This window comes from Cucurbita moschata, unplaced genomic scaffold, assembly GCF_002738365.1.
Source record: "Cucurbita moschata cultivar Rifu unplaced genomic scaffold, Cmos_1.0 Cmo_Scf00001, whole genome shotgun sequence".
Lineage (NCBI taxonomy): Eukaryota > Viridiplantae > Streptophyta > Magnoliopsida > Cucurbitales > Cucurbitaceae > Cucurbita > Cucurbita moschata.
The window spans coordinates 1,431,903-1,451,707 of record NW_019268517.1 but is presented as its reverse complement, the minus strand read 5'-3'; the positions used below and the strand labels follow the sequence as shown (position 1 = coordinate 1,451,707).

The following is a 19,805-nucleotide window of genomic DNA, read 5'->3' as shown; positions in this document are numbered from 1 at the left end:
TATTTTCTAAAATTTAATTATAATTTCAAAAACATTAAAAGAAATTGAATAATTTTATTAAAAATATCATTAGTAAGAAAATTAAAATTTAATCCCTATAATTTTAAATATTACAATTAATTTCTACCGGGAGTTTTATCAAACTATACATATTATTTATAAATCAAAATTCATACTTTAAAAATACTTTATCGTAATTTAATTGGTTCATAGTAACCTAGAAAAAGCAAGTTTGACTAACGAGATTAACATTAAATTATAATTATATTATAAACTTTTTGGTAGACAAGACGTTCATATAATAATATTACGACATTATGGGTATTTTTTATAAAAAAAAAATACCAATTCAAAAGTACTAAATTAAATATCATGATCCAAGAAAACAACCCACATTGACGACATCAATTAATGTTTGAAAAAAAAAACATAAATGGAATAGAGAAAGGACAAGTTCTGATAACCGACAATTTATGAGCAACGAATTTAACGAACACCTGCCACCGGGACCCACCTAAAACTCATCCATTTTCTTAGATATCCAATCTCAACCGTCCATTTCCACAGTGTTATTCGACATCACTAATGACCAATCACAGCAAAGTAAACGCCTTCTTGTATCGTTCTTTTAATTCCTTTTGTTCTCCGATCTCGACAGCGCGCCGCTCCATCGCCGTTCACAGTTTTGGGTTAACCCATTTTCTTCTTGGGGTTTGGAGGCGATTTTATTTTCTGTCACTTTCTCGGGAATCTTTCGATTCTAAGCCTTATTTTCTTTGTTTGGTTCAAATTTTAGATCGAGGGTTTTGGTTTTCGAAGAGGGGTTTGTGATGGGGTTGTTTGGTTCATAAATTTTGAACCCGTGAGCCCTCACCCGGTTCTGGATTTGTGATTTTTGGTGAACTATGGGTGGCGATTCTAAGGATGTTGAAGAGGCTGTGGATTCTGTGGCTGCCGGAGAAGTTGGGGATTCCGGTAACGGCGAAGATTACAGTGAATCGAATGCTCTATTGCCGCCCCGGCGTGGCGGAATGTCGAGGAAATCGAATAAGCCGAGGATGAAAGTCCGGTGGACTGATAGTAATGGTAATAACCTAGCGGAGGTTTTGGAGTTTCAACCGAGGTAGCTTGATTGGTTTCCTTTTATGTTGGATTTTTTTGGTATGTTTTATGTTCTTTGGGGAAGATGGGCTGTCTGTCATGCTGTCTTATGAGTTGAAATGATCTGTCCTTTTGCTTATCGCTCGTTTAGAATGGCTTTTTAAGTGCTTAAATGCTTAGAAAGTGAGTTGAAATAAGTCCTTAGTTTGGCGTTATGAGCTTAACGAGATGGGGTCGATTTTGAATTCGGTGTCTTTGCGTGTTTTTGCAGCGATGTGAGCGATTCGGGGGACGAGGAGGACGATTCTTGCAGCTGTATAATTATGTAGATTATTACATCAAATATGTGTATAATGACAGGAAGCTGAGAGTCATTGGTGGTGTTTCTGACTGTATACTGATTGCCTTACTACGACGACGAGTTCTCGAAGATTGAGGGGTTAATACGTCGATATTCCTTGCGGTGTTTGGTGATGTGTGTTCGGGGTGTACTGTTTTGGTTTTCGAGTTTGTAAGATCATATCGATGATGCGAATAATGATGTTATTATAACAAATATTCAGATTAGTTGAGCGTTGTACTATTGTTTATACCTCTAGATCTTGAGAGGCCGTTAACGTTTTTATTTGGTTTAATAATAAATTTAATCCATATGATTCATAGAAAGTTGGAATTTAGTCCCTGTCGTAATTAGTCTTTAAACTAGAATTTTCTCTAAATCTCATCATTAGTCGTAATGTTGCTCTAGCTAGAAGCTTAGCTTAAAACCTCGTGTCTGGGTCCTATCTAATTGGTTGACATCCCTGTCAACCAATTATTTTCGAACTTAGCGATGTGGGTTGCAGCGGAGTTTCCTCCGAGTCTTCCCACTTTCCTAACTCTGTCAGCTAGAATTGCTTTTACTTTATGTATGGTTGAGCATATATCGTTCCTCCTGATTGATCAAAGAGATTCAATTACGTTCTTTTAGTTCGACAATACGTTGGATGAAGGATTCAAACAATAGTTCGACAATACGTCGGATGCCATTTAAGGCTCGGGTCGAGAAGTAGCTCCTATATTTTGTCACCTCTTATATGATGGGTTGATGAGATAAAGGAATTCAGACATAAATATGAAGAGGGTATTAATGAAACGTGACTGATATTAAATAAACCAGAGGACAAGAAAACAGAGACAAGACAGGGATGAACAGAACAGAACAGAACAGAGCATCAAATGTTGTGGTTCTTTTGCAGAAAATAGATCGAAATCTGAAACCTTTGGTTATTTTTAGAAAGACCCATTTCCTCGTACGAGGAAAAAAGGAATTAATGGCCGTTAAATTCCCATCTCCTTGTTCCTCGTATAATTGTGAGACGAACAAGGCAGGATCAGCCACATCTCTGTTTCTCTGTCCTCTGTCAAATAACTACCAAAAGAAAATAATAAAGAAACAATCAGAGAGATGCGTGCCTTGTCTTCTCCTAAAAGGGCTCTGTTTTAAGAGAAATGTGTGCCTTATCTTCCACTTCTCTCCCGCCGGAAATCTAAGAAACAGAGGAGGAAAAATAAAAAAAAAAACAGAGAGAAAGAGAGAGAGAAGTTGAGATCGTTCCACTCCTCCTCCTCCCAAATGGGGTATAGCCACAACGTCCGCCGTGAGTCTCTCTCCGGGTTCCTCTCCGTCGCCCGGCCGGACTACCACGTCGACGTTTTCGAGAACGATCTAGTGTGGCCATTTAACAAACTCGACGGAATTGACCGTGATGACATCCGGGAAACCGCCTACGAGATCTTCTTCACGGCTTGCCGCTCCGCGCCGGGCTTTGGAGGTCGGAACGCTCTCGCATTTTACTCCTCTTCTAATCCTGAAAATGGTGGCAATGGAGATGGGGCGTCGGGGCCGAAGCCAAATGCGGTGGTGATGACGCCGACAAGTCGGATCAAACGTTCACTTGGGTTGAAAATCTTGAAACGATCACCATCGAGAAGAATGTCGTCCGGTGGGAGCAGTGGCTCTAACCCGTCGTCCCCTAGCTCCCATGGCTCCAATGGGTCGAGCCCAATTTTTTCATTTACTCTGCCGTCGCCGAGACCTCGCCGGCCGATGACGTCGGCGGAGATTATGAGACATCAAATGAAGGTCACAGAACAGAGTGATAATCGGCTTAGGAAGACCCTGATGAGGACTCTTGTTGGCCAAGTAAATTTCTGATTTCATTGTAAAATCTTGTGGTTTTATGTGTAAATTTATGGTTGTTCATAATATGAACAGATGGGAAGACGAGCAGAGACCATAATTCTTCCATTGGAGCTTCTACGCCATTTAAAGCCATCGGAATTCAATGATGCAAATGAGTATCATTTATGGCAGAAGCGGCAGCTCAAGATCTTAGAGGCAGGGCTTCTTCTTCACCCTTCGATTCCACTTGATAAATCAAACACATTTGCAATGCGTCTTAGAGAGATCATTCGTGGGTGTGAATCAAAGCCAATTGACACAGGGAAGAACTCTGATACAATGAGAACGCTTTGCAATTCTGTGGTGTCATTGTCTTGGCGCAGTGCCAATGGGACACCAACCGATGTATGTCATTGGGCTGATGGCTTCCCTCTCAACATTCATATCTATGTTGCTCTTCTTCAAGCCATTTTCGATTCGAGGGACGAGACGTTAGTACTCGACGAGGTCGACGAACTCCTCGAACTAATGAAGAAAACATGGTCGACACTCGGAATCACAAGGCCGATTCATAATGTGTGTTTTACTTGGGTGTTGTTCCAACAGTATGTTGTGACAGCACAGCTTGAGCCAGACCTTCTATGTGCAGCTCATGCCATGTTAGCAGAAGTAGCGAATGATGCGAAGAAGCCGGATCGAGAAGCGATGTACGTTAAGCTTTTGACGTCGGTATTGTCGTCGATGCAGGGTTGGGCGGAGAAGAGGTTACTTCATTACCATGATTACTTCCAGAAGGGGACAATTGGTCAGGTGGAAAACCTTCTTCCCTTGGCGCTATCAGCTTCCAAGATTCTTGGAGAAGATGTCACTATCACAGAAGGGACAGGAAAAAACGAGGGAGATGTCCTTGTCGTCGACTCGTCCGGTGATCGTGTCGATTATTACATCCGGAGTTCGGTGAGGAATGCATTTGAGAAGGTACTTGAGAATGGGAAGCTTATTAAGGAAGAAGCGAGTGAGGCAGCGAGTGAGGTGAGCGATGCGAGCGAAGCGAGCGAGGCACTGGTCGAGTTGGCGAAAGAAACCGAGGATTTGACATTAAAAGAGAGGGAAAGCTTCAGTCCTATACTAAAGAAATGGCATCCAAGTGCAGTGGGAGTAGCAGCAGCTACATTGCATAACTGCTATGGTAGCATGTTGAAGCAATACTTAACCGGGGTGGCGACGTTAACGAGCGAGACAATCGGTGTATTACATAGAGCAGGAAAGCTAGAGAAGGTACTCGTTCAAATGGTGGTTGAGGATTGCGCCGACTGCGACGACGGCGGGAAGGCGATCGTTCAAGAGATGGTTCCTTTTGAAGTAGAGACCATCATAATGAACCTAATGAAGAAATGGGTGGATGAGAGGGTAAAGAAACAAAGGGAGTGTGTTAAGAGAGCTAAAGAATCAGAGAGTTGGAACCCGAGGTCGAAAACCGAGCCATACGCGCAGTCGGGTGTCGAGCTGATGAAGTTAGCTAAGGAAACAGTGGAGGAATTGTTTGAAATTGGTATTGGAGTTAGTGAAGAACTGGTTGAAGATGTAGCCTCTGGTTTAGAATCAATGTTCCAAGATTACATCAGTTTTGTGGCATCATGTGGTTCAAAACGGAGCTACCTCCCACAGCTTCCGCCGCTAACTCGTTGTAACCGAGACTCCAAGTTGATCCAGCTATGGAAGAAAGCTACCCCTTGTAGCGTTGTGGGCGAAGACATGATACTCCATATTGATGGCCATCACGCCCGCCCCTTGACCAGCCGTGGCACTCAGCGCCTATACATTCGCCTAAACACACTGCATTATATATACTCTCACTTACATACCTTACACAAACTCCTATCCCTTTCATCAACAAAATCCTCTTACTTTGAGCTGGCAAACTCGGCCATTGAATCCGCTTGTGTTCATGTCTCCGAAGTAGCTGCGTATCGTATGGTATTCCTCGATTCAAGTTCAGTGTTGTACAACGCCTTATATGCAGGCGATGTTGCCAATGCGCGACTTCGTCCAGCCTTGCGTGTCTTAAAGCACAACCTGACTTTATTGTGTGCCATTGTGACGGATAGAGCTCAAGCCTTGGCAATGAAAGAAGTGATGAGAGCCTGTTTTGAAGCGTTTTCGATGGTTCTTCTTGCCGGAGGAGTGTCGAGGGTGTACTATCGTTCCGATCACGACATGATTCTTGAGGACTTTCAAAGCTTGAAGAAATTGTTCTGTGCTTGTGGAGAGGGATTGATTGCAGAGAACGTCGTCGACCGAGAAGCCGATGCGGCCGAAGGAGTCATAGCATTGATGAACCAATGTACTGAACAATTGGTGGAGGATTTTAGCGTTGTGACTTGTGAAACCAGTGGGATAGGAGTTGTGGGGTCTGGACAAAAGCTACCTATGCCTCCGACCACGGGACGGTGGAACCGAGCCGATCCGAACACCATTTTACGCGTATTGTGCCACCGTAATGATCGAGCTGCGAATCAGTTCTTGAAGAAAACATTCCAATTAGCTAAAAGAAGATAGAAAAGCAGAGAGGGACAACAGAGATAGAGAGTTTGTGTGTGTGTGTATTATTCCAACTTTCAATTAAGTTTGGGAAATACAGAAACATTGAGGAAACACACATTGCATGCAAATTTACAAACCAAAACAATTCATTGCTGTGATGATGGTTGGGATGAACTATGCTTTCTCTTTGATTTTTCATCTAAACCACCTCTTTCCAACACAAAAAGATTGCACAAATTCTTTAATTATTTACGTCAATACTTAGCTCACCGCTATTAGATATTATCCACTTTGGCCCGTTACGTATCGCTGTTGGTCTTACGGTTTTAAAACACGTCTACTAAAGAGAGATTTCCACACCTTTATAAGAAATGTTTCGTTCACCTCTCCAATCAAGGTGGGATTTCACAATCCACCTTCTTTGGGAGCCAGAGTCCTCGCTGGCACACCGCTCGGTATCTGGCTCTGATACCATTTCTAACAGCCCAAGCTCACTGCTAACAGATATTGTCCCGTTATGTATCGCCGTCAATCTTACGGTTTTAAAACGCGTCTGCTCGGAAGAGGTTTCCACACCATAAGGAATGTTCTGTTCTCCTCTCCAACTGATGTGGGATCTCACAATACACCCCTCTATCATTTCAATCTCATGGTTTTAAAATGTGTCTGCTAAGGAGTGGTTTCCACACCATAAGGAATGTTCTGTTCTCCTCTTCAATTGATGTGGGATCTCACAATACATCCCTCTTGGGTCCCAGCGTTTTTCACTAGCACACTGCTCAGAGTCTGTCTCTGATTCCATTTGTAACAACTCAAGTTCACTGCTAGTAGATATTGTCCTGATACGTATCGCCGTCAGTTTCACGGTTTTAAAATGCGTCTTCTAGGGAGAGGTTTCCACACCCTTATAAGAAATGTTTTATTCTCCTCTCCAACCAATGTGAGATCTCACAATCCATCTCTGTCGGGGCCCAATGTCTTCGTTGGCACACCATTCGTGTCTGTCTTTGATACCATTTGTAACAACTCAAGCCCATCGCTAGTAGATATTGTCCGTTTTGGCCCATTATGTATCGTCGCAGCCTCATGGTTTTAAACCACACTCTTACTAAGAATTTTTCGTTCCCCTCTCCAACTGATGTGAGATCTCACAATCTACCTCCTTCAGAACCCAACGTCTTCATTGGCACACTCTTCGTGTCTATCTTTGATACCATTTGTAACCGCTCAAGCCCATCATTAATAGGTATTGTTCGTTTTAGCCCGTTACGTATTGCCCTCAACTTCACAATTTTAAACCACTAGTAGATATTATCACCTCTTGGTTTTCCCTCTCAAACCACACTCCCTCACGATATTGTCCGTTTTGGCCTGTTATGTATCGCCGTCAGCTTCACAGTTTTAAACCACACTCTTATTAAGAATGCTTCGTTCCCTTCTCCAACCAACGTGGGATCTCACAATCTACCTCCTTCGAAACCCAACGTCTTCATTGGTACACCATTCATGTCTATCTTTGATACCATTTGTAACAGCTCAAGCCCATCATTAATAGATATTGTTCGTTTTAGCCCGTTACATATCGCCCTCAACTTCACAATTATAAACCACTAGTAGATATTATCATCTCTTAGTTTTCCCTTTCAGGATTCTCTTCAAGGTATTTAAAACGCGTCTACTAGAAAGATATTTCCACACCCTTATAAGAAATATTTCATTCCCCTCTCCAACCAACATGGGATCTCACAATCCACTTCCCTTGGGGCCCAACGTCTTCGCTAGCACACCATCCAATGTCTGTCTCTAATACCATTTGTAAATGCTCATGCCCATCGCTAGTAGATATCGTTCGCTTTAGTCCGATACGTATCACCGTCAGCCTCACAATTTTAAATCACACCCTTATAAAGAACGTTTCGTTCCTCCCTCCAACCAACATGGGATGTCACAGTTAAGGCAAAACAAACATATTTGTATATCTTTAACTAAGTTCATAAAAGAGCTCAAAGCATTCAATTCCTTTCCTTGAGTTCATCAGCAAGAACATTTATGGAACCACAAACTTCAGCCTTATACACATAAAGTTTAGAAACGATCAAGAACACAAAGAAATTGATAGCACTAAGCACAGCAATTAAGGCGTAGTAGTAGTCAAGATGAGAAGCGTTCAAGTTGTTCAGAATCCATCCATTGCCATTGTTCTTGGTGATATGAGAAACTGTTGAGAGCAGAAAACTACTTAGAAAATTCCCAACTCCAAGTGAAGTCATTGCATATGAAGTGCCTAAACTCTTCATGCTTTCTGGTGCTTGATCATAGAAGAACTCAATCTTGGCTACTTCTATGAATGCATCAGCAGTTCCCATCAGCATGAACTGAGGTAGCAGAGTGAAAATTGTTAAGGGGATTTCTCCTCCGTTTTGTACTAATCCGTTCTCTCTTGCGACGTAAAGTCTACGCCGTTCGACTCGAGATGCGATCGTCATGATCATGATGTGGAGAATCATTCCTATTCCCATTCTTTGTAGGAGTGTGATTCCTCTCGGGTTTTTCGTCAATCTTTGCATTATCTTCACGAAGATTCTGTAAAACATAGCAAACGGATTATGTAACAGTCTAAGCCCACCACTAGCAGATGTTGTCTGTTTCGTTCCCCTCTTCAACCGATGTGAGATCTCACAATCCACCCCTTTGAGGGCCCAGCGTCCTTGCTGGCACACTTTCCGGTGTCTAGCTCTGATACCATTTGTAATAGTCTAAGCCCATCACTAGTAAATGTTGTTCGTTTTGGCCTGTTACGTATGTCGTCAGATCCATGGTTTTAAAACGCGTCTACTAGGGGAGAGGTTTTCACACCCTTCTAGAGAATGCTTCGTTCCCCTCTACAACCAAGGTGGGATCTCACAATCCACTCACAATCCACTCCCCTTTGGTGCCAGTGTTCATGGCTTTTATACTATTTGTAACAGCTCATCCCCTCTACAACCAAAGTGGGATCTCACAATCCACCCCCTTTGGGGCCAGCGTTCATGGTTCTTATACTATTTGTAACAGCCCAAGCCCATTGCTAGTAGATATTGTCCGCTTTGGCCCGTTACGTATCGCCGCCAGCCTCATGGTTCTAAACACGTCTACTAGGGAGAGATTTCTACCCCCTTAATGTTTCGTTCCCCTCTCCAACCAATGTGGGATCTCACAATCCACCCCCCTTTGGGGACAGCGTTTAGCCCAAGCCCACCGTTGTCCACTTTTGCCCGTTACGTATCGCCCCAGCCTCATGGTTTTAAGACACATCTACTAAGGAAAGATTTCTACACCCTTATAAGGAATGTCTCGTTTCCCTCTCCAACCGATATGGGATATCACAATGCACTCGTCTTGGGGGCCTAGCGTTCTTGCTGACACACAACCCAGTGTCTAGCTCTGATACCATTTGTAACAGGCCAAACCCATCGCTAGTAGATATTGTTCACTTTGGTCTGTTACGTATCACTGTAAGCCTCATGATTTTAAAACGCGTCTACTGGGGAGAGATTTCCACACCCATATAAAGAATGCTTCGTTTCCCTCTCCAACCAACATGGGATCTCAGATACCTTTTAACCAAAAGTTTAAGGTAATAAACTTGAGCAAACCTGTCGTAGATGACAACACTGAGGAGCATGGAGATGGTGACAAAGGCAGATAAACTGGCAGGAGGGATCTGGAAGTGGCTGCCTACGCTTCTGTCAAGAGTGGTGCCTTGCTTGATGAAAAGGGTGTGCGTTTGAGCCAACATAGTGCTTGGAATGAACGTGCAGACCAGAATTGGGATCATTTTCAGTATCTGCTTTGTCTCTTCCACTTGTGTCACTGAACATAGCTTCCATGGTTCTGTTGAACCTGTTCTTATAGCAGCCTTGTTCAAGAACCTACATATAACACTCAATCATTCAACCCCATGATCCAGCGTAATAGCCCAACCCCACCGTTAGTAGATATTATCTTCTTTGAGCTTTCTCTTCCGGGGCTTCCCCTTGAGGTTTTAAAATGCGTCTGCCAGGGAGAGGTAGGAATACTTCGTTCCCCTCTCCAACCGACGTAGGATCTCACAATCCACCCCTTTGAAGGCCCAGCGTCCTCGCTGGCACATAGCCCAGTGACTTGCTTTGATACCATTTGTAACCGTCCAAGTCCACCGTTAGCAAATATTATCCTTTTTGGGCTTTCCCTTCAAGGGCTTCATCTCAAGATTTTAAAACGCATCTACTAGGGAGAGGTAGGAATACTTCGTTCCCCTCTCCAACCAATGTAGGATCTCACAATCCACTCCCTTGAGGGCCCAGCATCCTTGCTGCCACATCGTCCAGTGACTTGCTTTGATACCATTTGGGACAACCCAAGCCCACTGTTAGCAAATATTATCCTCTTTGGGCTTTTCTTTTACGCTTCCCCTCAAGGTTTTAAAACGCGTATGTTAGGAAAAGGTTTCCACACCCTTATAAACAATGTTTTGTTTAATTCTTCAACCGTTGTGAGATCTCACAATCCATCCCTTATAAGGAATACTTCGTTTTAAAACCTACAAATCTCGGGAGGGAAAGCTCAAAGAGGACAATATCTATTAGCGGTGGGCTTGAACGTTTACAATAAGAGAGAACAATGGTCACCTCAACGATGAAGTGGAATCAATCCGAAAAGCTCGTTCGATGGAGTACTTTTCAAACTCAAGCTCATGAAGTTCTTTTGGGTCATTAGGAAGAGGGAGCCTCCAATTCCTAGCAGCAGCAACAATGACATTAGCCATTCTAGTGAAGGGGCTGCCACCAGGGAGCTTATGCCTGTAAAAGGGAGTGCCAGCCACAAATATGAGAATGGAAACAGCCAAGCCAATAGTGGGAAGGCCATAGCCCAAGCTCCACCCGACATTGTCCTGAATGTAAACCACACCCGTGTTGGCAAAAAGAGTGCCAAAGAAGATGCTGAACATCCACCAGTTGAAGAAGGACAGCTTTTGTGCCTTCTCCTTTGGATGGAAATCATCGAATTGGTCGGCTCCGATCGTCGAGATGTTCGGCTTTGTCCCGCCGGTGCCGAGAGCTAGAATGTAGAGTGCACCGAAGAAAACCGCAAGCTGGAGTTTCGAGGCTTGCTTGCAATTTCCTTTGTTGACTTCTAAACATGGTGGCGGTTTTAGGCTCGATATTGACACGGCTAACGTTAGAAGTCCCATTCCCTGTAAATTCAATAATATTATATATCTTAACTAATTGAGTAAATAAATAAATTATTATAAGTTTTGCTAAATTTTAAAAATAAAAAAACATTTTCAGTTAAAAAAAAAAATTAAAAATTATATTTACTGTTATATTTCAACTATAATCCTAAATTTTTTAAAATTTAACAAAAAAATAAAAAAATAAAACTTCCCTTTTAAAAAACGTTAAAAAAAAAATATTTTTTTATTAAAATAATGCTAAATTTTGTTTTAATAATATAAAAAAAATTAAAGAATTAAAGCAGTTTATTGACATGCATAGTTGTACCTCGTAACGGAATAAGTTGGAATAAATATTTTACATTATATTTTAAAAAAAATTAAGAATATAATATTTTTAGACCATTTTGTCCCTCTCCTAGAGGCACGTTTTCTTTGTCCCTTTCCTACCGACACTCTTTCTCGAAGCCATAAAATAAATAAATAATGACTCAGCATATCCTAATTTTTTATTTATAAACGTTTTAATAAAATATTATATTTTATTAATATAGTTATGTCTCTTTCAGTAATCTTTTCTCTCGTTTTTCAAATGAAAAACGAGATACATTGAACAAAGATAAAAATGACTAAAATGTAAGATGTACCATTAGACATATGGTCGAGGCAATCATAAAGGTCCGATACCGACCGAGATGAGCGTCTGCAATGTAAGCTCCCAAGATGGGCATTATCCAAACAGTTCCAGACCAATTGGTGACATTATTAGCCGATGCTACGGTGCCTTGATGCAGCTTCTTTGTCAAGTATAATATTAGATTCGTCGATATCCCGTGATACGCCATCCGTTCAAACACTTCATATACTGTCATTAATCCACAACAAAAAAGTCAATCCCCATTCAAGTCGAAAAATCGATCACGACTCTCCACAATGGTATGATATTGCTCACTTTGAGCATTCTCTAAATTAGCTGACGTGGGACTTTCATCATCCAACACCTCCCCTTAATCGAGGCTCGACTCCTTTGGAGTCTTAGTCATTTTTCTTTTGTAGTCCTTTGTTCGATATTTGAGGATTTACAAATCTATTGGCACGACTAAGTTTAGGGCATGATTCTGATACCAAGATTTACCAATCTATTGACATGACTCTGATATTATGATAGACGAACACGACTCTGCACAATGGTATGATATTGTCCACTTTGAGCATAAGCTCCAGTAGCTTTGCTTTGGACTTTCTCAAAAGACCTCGTACTAATAGAGAGAGTATTCTTTTATTTATAAACCCATAATCATTTCCTAAATTAGCAGATGTCAACACTTATGACCTCCTCTTAAGGACGAAAAAACAAGTACATAGAAGAAGAAGTTGCAGAGCGAACGAGAGAAGAGTGTTACCGACGATGAAGGAGCAAGCTTTCCAACGACCGGTCTTGGAGCGGAGGACGGGATTGCCATGGAGATCGACGGTTCCATCTTCGGTGTAGCGGTCGAGGCCAGTTTCTTGTAGGGACGCCATTAATGGAGACGAAGAGATCTAAAGCTATCCCTTGGGCTTCAGAAATGTTGAGTTTGAAGGCTTAGTTTGTGTCTACCACTGAAACTTGACCCTTTTATATACGCGTCTATCCACTTTCTGTGAATCCTGTCCTCTCTCTTGTCATCTTCCAAACACTCAAAAGTCTAGGCACTCACTTTATAATTCTCAATATTTTTTTATTAAATTAAAAAAATTTAAATAAAAATATTTTTACTATTTATTTGAATAATATATTTTTTTTTAAAAAAAATAGCTCAATTTTTTTAAAAATACTCTTATTATTAATAATATGATCGTTTCGTCAAAATAGTATTTGTATCTTAAATTTAAAAAATAAAAATAAATTTTTCTAACCATTAAGTGATCAATAACTCAATTTTTTTTTGTTTTTCATTTTTTTTTACTGCCTTCTTGAACATCATTTATATTCCCTTATTTCATATTTTTATTATTGGATGAAAGTCCCACGTTCGCTAACTTAGGGAATGATCATGGTAAAAACTTAGCTATATAACATGGTATCAGAGACCATGCCCTAAAAACTTAGCCATGCCAATAGAATTCTCAAATATCGAACAAATGGCTCCAAAAGAAAGGAGTCAAGGCTCCTCGAAGGCATAGTAAAAAATGACTAAGATTCTAAAAACAAAAAGAAGTCGAGCCACGATTAAGAAGAGGCATACTTTGTTCGAGGGGAGATGTTGGATGAAAGTCCCACATCGGTTAATTTAAGCAATGATCATGAGTTTATAATCAAATAATGCTATCTCCATTAGTACGCCCTCATACCAAAATAGTATTCAAAGCCACGAGAGTTTATGCTAAAAGTGGACAATATCATACCATTTGTGAAAAGTCGTGTTCATCTAACATTTATCATCAAATAAAAAATATAAATATAAGAAATTTGAGTATCAAGATAATCAATAAAATTACTTTATTTTCATTTTTTTTTTCACATTATTACTAAAAAATACATTTATTACATATAGTTATTAAATAATTTTATAAATCGATTCCTTAACAAGTACAAATTAAATTAATTATTTACATTCTGTGGTGACTTTAATAAGTTTGGAAGGGATCGAAAAACTCTAATTAAATATTCATTATCGAATAATATGAGATGGCTTTATTATAGATATTAAACGTGAACAATAATTATAAGAATATTTCCAAAATCCAAATTAAAAATTACAAAATTAACGTTAATTCATCTCAAAAAAAAAAATTATATATATATATATATATATATATATGGCCCCAACTTCTCTAAATTGATAATTTAAAATTTTTAACGGTATTAATTAACTATTTTAACTTAACGTGTGAGATAATTTAAAACAGACAAGTGGGTAATTATACAAATATATAACGATCATAATTTTTGCTGTACTAACAGTTCTTACTTACCATGTGAGATGATTTAAAAACGACAAGTGGGTACAAAATTATTTTTTGTTCAGAAGACATCGAAATTAGAATTACGCATTTTTTTAATGAAAATTTTAGTGTATAGTTTATAAGTAAAAACGACATGTCACATTGAGGAAAGAAAAGGTGACTATTAAAGATAATTACAGCATGGTAAAACTGGTCAACGATTAAGACCAGTTGGCAATATTCTGCTGATTTATTTATTTATTTTAAATTTTGAAGCCTAAATTAAAGCAAAAGTCATACACAGAGTTTACTTTCATGAGAAAAAGGCATCCATTTTTCGTTTTTTGTTTTTTGTTTTGGTCGTTTTGTAGCTGAGAGTTGACTTATAAGTCAGCTGGAAGCAAGACCATGATAAAAGGAGGAAAAAAAGGCTCCAAGTTGGGTGTTATTTATAATAATTTTCAAAATTTAAAAAAATAAAATATATTTTCGAGGTAGCTTTAAAGGGGAAAATATGGATAATTATTGTACTTTGATTAATTTTTATTATAATTATATATTTTTTATTTTCATGTTGAGTGTTTACTTCGGAAACATTGATGAATAATAATAATTATTATTAATAATTTTGATGTTTTTATAATAATCATTATAAAACTGAGATTAAAAAAAAATTAAAATATTAAAGGTGAAAATATATTTTTTTTAAGTAAAAATGAAATTTAAACTTTAAAAAAAATTGTTTTTTCTTTAAAAATTAATTTTAAAACAAACAAAAAAACTCATATTGGGACGATGGGAATAAAATGTTTGTTTTGTTTTTGTGAAGATACGATGTATATGTTTCATTTTGGTGCTTCAAAAAAGAAAAAGGTAAGCGTTGAAAAAGCCATAACGTGATACGCATTGAAAATACTTAATTTATACTATTATTTATTCGTGCATAGCAATAAAAAATTAATTTAAAAGGGAGAGAACTTATTATTAATAGAGATCGACTAATTTGAGCTATTCAACCCAAATCATCAAAGTTGATTTCGGTTTGATTTTTTTTTTTTATTTGGGTTGAGTTAATTTTTTTTTAAAAATGAAAAATTCGAGTAGGTTCATAGATTAACATTTTTTTGATTGAGTTATGAACCGTTGTTATAATCCTAAGACTGAGTTAGTTGAACGAGAGAATCATTGGTTAAAATTGATGGTAAAAATTCATGGGACCATAATCATGAACATGTATTTGGTTGGTATTTGATATTATAGATCATCGGTAGAAGGTGTTCATGAGTTAAGTTTGATCAGGTTGATACATTATTTAGGCTGAGTTAAAGTGGTTCGAGGCAGAACGATTGTTGAAGAATAAATAATTAAAAATAATTAAGGAATTAAATATTAACAAACAATTATGAAACTAAATAATTAAGATAAATATACGTGCATATAACAATAAACTAGTTTTAGATTAGCTTTATATATATATATATATATATAACAATAAAGTTGAGACGATTATTGCAATTTAAAATTGTGATATTGTAATTTAAAATTAATTATCTTTTTAAGTTTTATTTATAAATAAAATATAAATTTTGGCCAACTTAACAACAACGCGGGGATAGCTCAGTTGGGAGAGCGTCAGACTGAAGATCTGAAGGTCGCGTGTTCGATCCACGCTCACCGCAAAGATTATTTTATTTTTATCTAGTACTGGAGACTATTGGGCTTTGAAGAAGCAAAAGCTTGGCCCATTTTTTTGTGAAGAAGGCCTACTTTTTCGTGTTATGGGCCTATACCAGCGTCTAAATCCGGCCATTAATGGGCCTTAAGGAAACAAGAGGGCAGGCCCATTAAGCAAAGACCTTACAACATTGCCTTCTGCTATTAAAACCCTCGAATCCTCCTCCTTGCATTTTTCCATCGCTGTAAACCCTTTCACGGTCGCCTTCTATGGCGTTATCCCTTCTTCGTGTTATGGCTTCCGCCTCCGCCTCCTCCGCTCGCCTCCCTCTTGCTCATAAACGCCTCTTCTCCGCCTCCAAATCTCTTACACGTCTTCCTTCTCCTCCGTCTCTCACTCTCGCTCGTCGATCTCTTCCTCTGCTTTCCCATGCCGTTCGATCCACACCGTGCGCCCCCTGGCTTACCTCGATTCGTTGCCGTGTTAATCGGTCTGGTAACTCCGGTTACGCGCCTCTTAACTCCAACTCCAACTTCAGTGATCGTCCACCCACTGAGATGGCGCCACTTTTCCCTGGCTGTGACTATGAGCATTGGCTCATCGTGATGGACAAGCCTGGTGGTGAGGGTGCCTCTAAGCAACAGATGATTGAATGCTACGTTCAGACCCTCGCTAAAGTTCTTGGCAGGTACTTGGAAGGATATAATGTTTTTTTCTTCTAAATTTGGTTTCGTGTTTTCGCTGATTTCGGCTGTGTTCTGTGATCTGAACAGTGAAGAGGAAGCGAAAAAGAAGATTTATAATGTTTCCTGCGAGAGGTATTTTGGATTTGGGTGTGAGATTGATGAAGAGACCTCCAATAAGCTTGAGGGTATGTGTTATGATCTTTAAATTTCTTCTTCATGTGCCCTAACATACAGGCCGTCGTTTCCTTTCTCGCACTCTAGTAATTTATGTGGCATTTGTACTTATCATATTTATATTGTGAAGCTTGTATCTAATGATTTTTGTTTGAATCTTTGCGAACAGGCTTGCCCGGTGTTCTCTTTGTTCTTCCTGATTCTTACGTCGACCCTGAGTATAAAGACTATGGGGGTAAGCATATGATGCTTTAAATGTTTTATTTTTCGCTGTTCATTAAAGACCCAATCAAATAATTCTTGACAGACAATGACATTGATAGGGAGGTTCATCTTGGCAAAGTCGCTTTCAAGAAGTTGTTTGCTTTAGAGATGAAACATGATTTATGTTTATATCATTCGTAGATTTGCATTCTGGCTAACCATCCTTGATATTAGGTTCACATTTTATAAATATGCTCATGATAGTTTAAGAAATGCGAGAAACATGATTTTGGACTTAAATAAGATAAGCTATGATAGAGTCCATCTTGGCAAAGCTAAATCAGCCTTTTAGCAATGTTTAGTTTTGAATGCTAATGGACTCATAACAAATGTCACTCTTTACTGTTCTGAGCTTTGTATGTATAGTGGAGTTTCGGATCAGTAGAGATGAAACATTAGCTTTTCTTATTTGTTAAATTTCATTTAAGTGTATAGTCCATCTTGGCAAACCTAAATTAGTCTTTCAGACAATGTTTAGTTTTGAATGCTAATGGACTTACAACAAATGTCTCTCGAAACTGTTCTGTGCTCTTTTTACCTTGTGGAGATGCAGATCAGTAGAGATGAAACATTAATGCATTTTATAACTTTTCAAAGTCCATCTTTGCAATGCCTGATTTTGAGTCCTGATAAGTTATGCCAATCAGCTTTCTTTAATCCCATATAGTAGTTGATGATTGAAATTAAAAGAGAGTGCTCTTACATCAGTTTACAGATTGAATGCGTGTATAGTTCATCTTGGCAAACCTAAATTAGTCTTTCAGACAATGTTTAGTTTTGAATGCTAATGAACTTACAACAAATGTCTCTCGAAACTGTTCTGTTCTCTTTATACCTTGTGGAGATACAGATCAGTAGAGATGAAACATGAAGACTTGCTTACTATGTTTTGTAGTCGGTCTTTGCAATATACTTCTCAGTGTGAAATAAAAAGGGTTTTTTTTGTGGCGGTTGCAGCTGAGTTGTTCGTGAATGGTGAAATTGTTCAAAGGTCACCAGAGAGACAGAAAAGGGTGGAGCCACAGCCTCAAAGAGCTCAAGATAGACCGAGGTATAATGATCGGACCCGGTATGTTAGGCGCAGAGAAAACATGAGGTGAGGCATTTGAGAAGTGAGAATATGTGCATATGATGAGTAGAAAGAAGGGGGAAGACAAAATTGGAAAATTTATAGTGATTAGAAAGAATGAATAAAATGAAGATGATGTTTTGTCTGTAATCTCCATTCTGGTATGTAATAGATCAGAATCATGGCGTTTTTAGGAGGTGGTAATTTTTGTTGTTAACTTGTTGCCTTTGGTGAACATCATGGACAAACTCGATATGGTTCTTTATAGTTTTCCTACTCATCTTGATTTTGTTAGTAATATTGATTATCATGTTCTATCGCAATGCTCGCCCCAATCACGAGGTGAGGAGGGGGCCAACTCCACTGAGTTACTGGGGCTATTTGTAAAATGTTCGTGAACATCCTCTCTTTTTTCTTTTTAATAATTTTATTTTCATAATAATCTCAAATAGATATTCACCATCCTTCCCATAAAATGGGCTATAACTTGTTTGTGGCCCAAATATCGTAATCCAGCCTACCAATTAAAAGGATTAACTTGACAATGGCCCAAACCTCAGTCAGCCCAGCATTAAAAAGATTGAGATTTATGGGCTTTGATTTGAACGCGTCCAAATATCTTACTGCAACCCAGCATAAAAAAGTTTTATGGGCTTTGACTAGACTGAGGCCCAAACAACATAGTCCAGCCCAGTATTAAAAGCATAATTTTTATGGGCTTTAACTTGACCGAGGCCCAAATATCGTAGTCCAGCCCAGCTTTAAAAAGCTTGAGTTTTATAGCCTTTGACTTGACCGAGGCCCAAATAACGTAGTCCAGCCCAACATTAAAAGGCTTGAGTTTTATGGGCTTTGAATTGAACGAGGCCCAAACATCGTAGTCCAGCTCAGAATTGAAAAACTTGAATTTTATGGGCTTTGACTTGCTTAGGCCCAAACATCGTAGTCCAGCCCAGCATTAAAAGCTGGAGTTGTATGGGCTTTGACTCGACCGAGGCCCAAACATCGAAGTAAAGCCCAGCATTAAAAGGCCTGAGTTTTAGGACTTTGACTTGAACGAGGCCCAAATATTGTAGTCCAGCCCAGCGTTAATAAGCTTGAGTTCTATGGGCTTTGACTTAATCAAGGCCCAAATATCGTAGTCCAGCCCAATATTAATAAGCTTGAGTTTTATGAGCTTTGACTTGACCGAGGCCCAAACAACGTAGTCTTCTCATGGGCTTGAGTCCATGGAACCTTGTTTTGTGGACTCTCGTTCATGGGATTGGATCCTTGGACCCTTGTTTCGTGGACTCTCGTTCATGAGCTTGGATCCATGGACCCTTGGTTCGTGTAGTCTCGCCTCATGGGCTTAAGTCCATGGACCCTTGTTTCGTGGACTCTCGCCTTATGGGCTTCAGTTCATGGACCTATTTCGTGGACTCTCGTTCCGTGGCCTTGAGCCGCTTGAGTTTTATGGGCTTTAACTTGACCATGGTCCAAACCATGTAGTCCAGCCAGCATTAAAAAGCTTTAGTTCTATGGGTTTTCACTTGACCATGGCCCAAACATCGTAGTCCAGCCGAACAATAAAAGAGCTTATCCCCTTCACCTCCTCGAGCAAAACTCGAGGCTTCCAGCTCGTAGTCCAAACTCCAAACCATGTTAGGACTATCGCCGGCGAATACTTCCGGCGTCATGGCAGCATCGTCAACGAAACTTCACTTCAGAACTAAACCCAATTCCGAGCTTGGGTTTCTCACTTCTGAATTGATGGCATCAAAATCTCTTCCAACCACTCCCATATCCGTCTGCGCTTCAACCCGTTGCTCAAAAGTTTTCTGCACCTTGCCCTTGCCGTTGAGAAGGAGCTCAACTGTTGTGTGCTGTAGAAGATGAAGCAATGAAGAAGAAAACTCATTGACTTGTGGAACAATGTTTCCTTAATTCACTTTACAAATCAAACTTCCAAATTGTCATGTTTATATTTCTATAGAAAAAAAAAAAAAAAAAAAAAAAAGAAG

The 19,805-nt window shown here is 39.3% G+C and overlaps 4 protein-coding genes and 1 non-coding gene across 5 annotated transcripts in view; 3 read left to right on the top strand and 2 right to left on the bottom strand.

The window, feature by feature from the left end:
- Positions 1 to 2,701: 2,701 nt before the first annotated feature.
- Positions 2,702 to 5,992, top strand: LOC111464068. The gene is made up of 2 exons (XM_023108173.1): positions 2,702 to 3,286; positions 3,359 to 5,992. The coding sequence occupies exons 1-2, from the start codon at positions 2,717 to 2,719 to the stop codon at positions 5,822 to 5,824; spliced, it is 3,036 nt and encodes a 1,011-aa protein (XP_022963941.1). The 5' UTR covers positions 2,702 to 2,716; the 3' UTR covers positions 5,825 to 5,992.
- Positions 5,993 to 7,817: 1,825 nt separating this feature from the next.
- LOC111464156 (protein NRT1/ PTR FAMILY 5.2-like) lies at positions 7,818 to 12,580 on the bottom strand. The gene is made up of 5 exons (XM_023108274.1): positions 12,410 to 12,580; positions 11,654 to 11,871; positions 10,459 to 11,024; positions 9,445 to 9,720; positions 7,818 to 8,392 (listed from the first exon to the last, which is right to left on the bottom strand). The coding sequence occupies exons 1-5, from the start codon at positions 12,528 to 12,530 to the stop codon at positions 7,822 to 7,824; spliced, it is 1,752 nt and encodes a 583-aa protein (XP_022964042.1). The 5' UTR covers positions 12,531 to 12,580; the 3' UTR covers positions 7,818 to 7,821.
- A 2,960-nt stretch (positions 12,581 to 15,540) lies between these two features.
- Positions 15,541 to 15,613, top strand: TRNAF-GAA. The gene has a single exon. It is a non-coding gene; the product is annotated as a tRNA-Phe (tRNA).
- Positions 15,614 to 15,840: 227 nt separating this feature from the next.
- On the top strand, positions 15,841 to 18,100 carry LOC111452422 (multiple organellar RNA editing factor 2, chloroplastic-like). Its single transcript, XM_023093138.1, has 5 exons — positions 15,841 to 16,297; positions 16,383 to 16,480; positions 16,639 to 16,704; positions 17,691 to 17,901; positions 17,939 to 18,100. The coding sequence occupies exons 1-4, from the start codon at positions 15,879 to 15,881 to the stop codon at positions 17,831 to 17,833; spliced, it is 726 nt and encodes a 241-aa protein (XP_022948906.1). The 5' UTR covers positions 15,841 to 15,878; the 3' UTR covers positions 17,834 to 17,901; positions 17,939 to 18,100.
- A 213-nt stretch (positions 18,101 to 18,313) lies between these two features.
- Positions 18,314 to 19,805, bottom strand: part of LOC111452172 (protein NPGR2-like) — an 8,021-nt gene continuing 6,529 nt past the window's right edge. The window contains exon 7 of the transcript XR_002712105.1: positions 18,314 to 19,667. The gene's annotated coding sequence lies outside the window, so the exon portion shown is untranslated. The remainder of the gene's footprint in view (positions 19,668 to 19,805) is intronic.

Coding starts and splice junctions, on each gene's coding strand:
- LOC111464068 (XM_023108173.1), top strand. CDS start 2,717: ATGGGGTATAGCCACAACGTCCGCCGTGAGTCTCTCTCCGGGTTCCTC. Junction 3,287..3,358: donor TGAGGACTCTTGTTGGCCAA/GTAAATTTCTGA, acceptor TAATATGAACAG/ATGGGAAGACGAGCAGAGAC.
- LOC111464156 (XM_023108274.1), bottom strand. CDS start 12,530: ATGGCGTCCCTACAAGAAACTGGCCTCGACCGCTACACCGAAGATGGA. Junction 11,872..12,409: donor AGCTTGCTCCTTCATCGTCG/GTAACACTCTTC, acceptor GATTAATGACAG/TATATGAAGTGTTTGAACGG. Junction 8,393..9,444: donor AGTGTTGTCATCTACGACAG/GTTTGCTCAAGT, acceptor TATGTTTTACAG/AATCTTCGTGAAGATAATGC.
- LOC111452422 (XM_023093138.1), top strand. CDS start 15,879: ATGGCGTTATCCCTTCTTCGTGTTATGGCTTCCGCCTCCGCCTCCTCC. Junction 16,298..16,382: donor CTCGCTAAAGTTCTTGGCAG/GTACTTGGAAGG, acceptor TGATCTGAACAG/TGAAGAGGAAGCGAAAAAGA. Junction 16,705..17,690: donor TGAGTATAAAGACTATGGGG/GTAAGCATATGA, acceptor TGGCGGTTGCAG/CTGAGTTGTTCGTGAATGGT.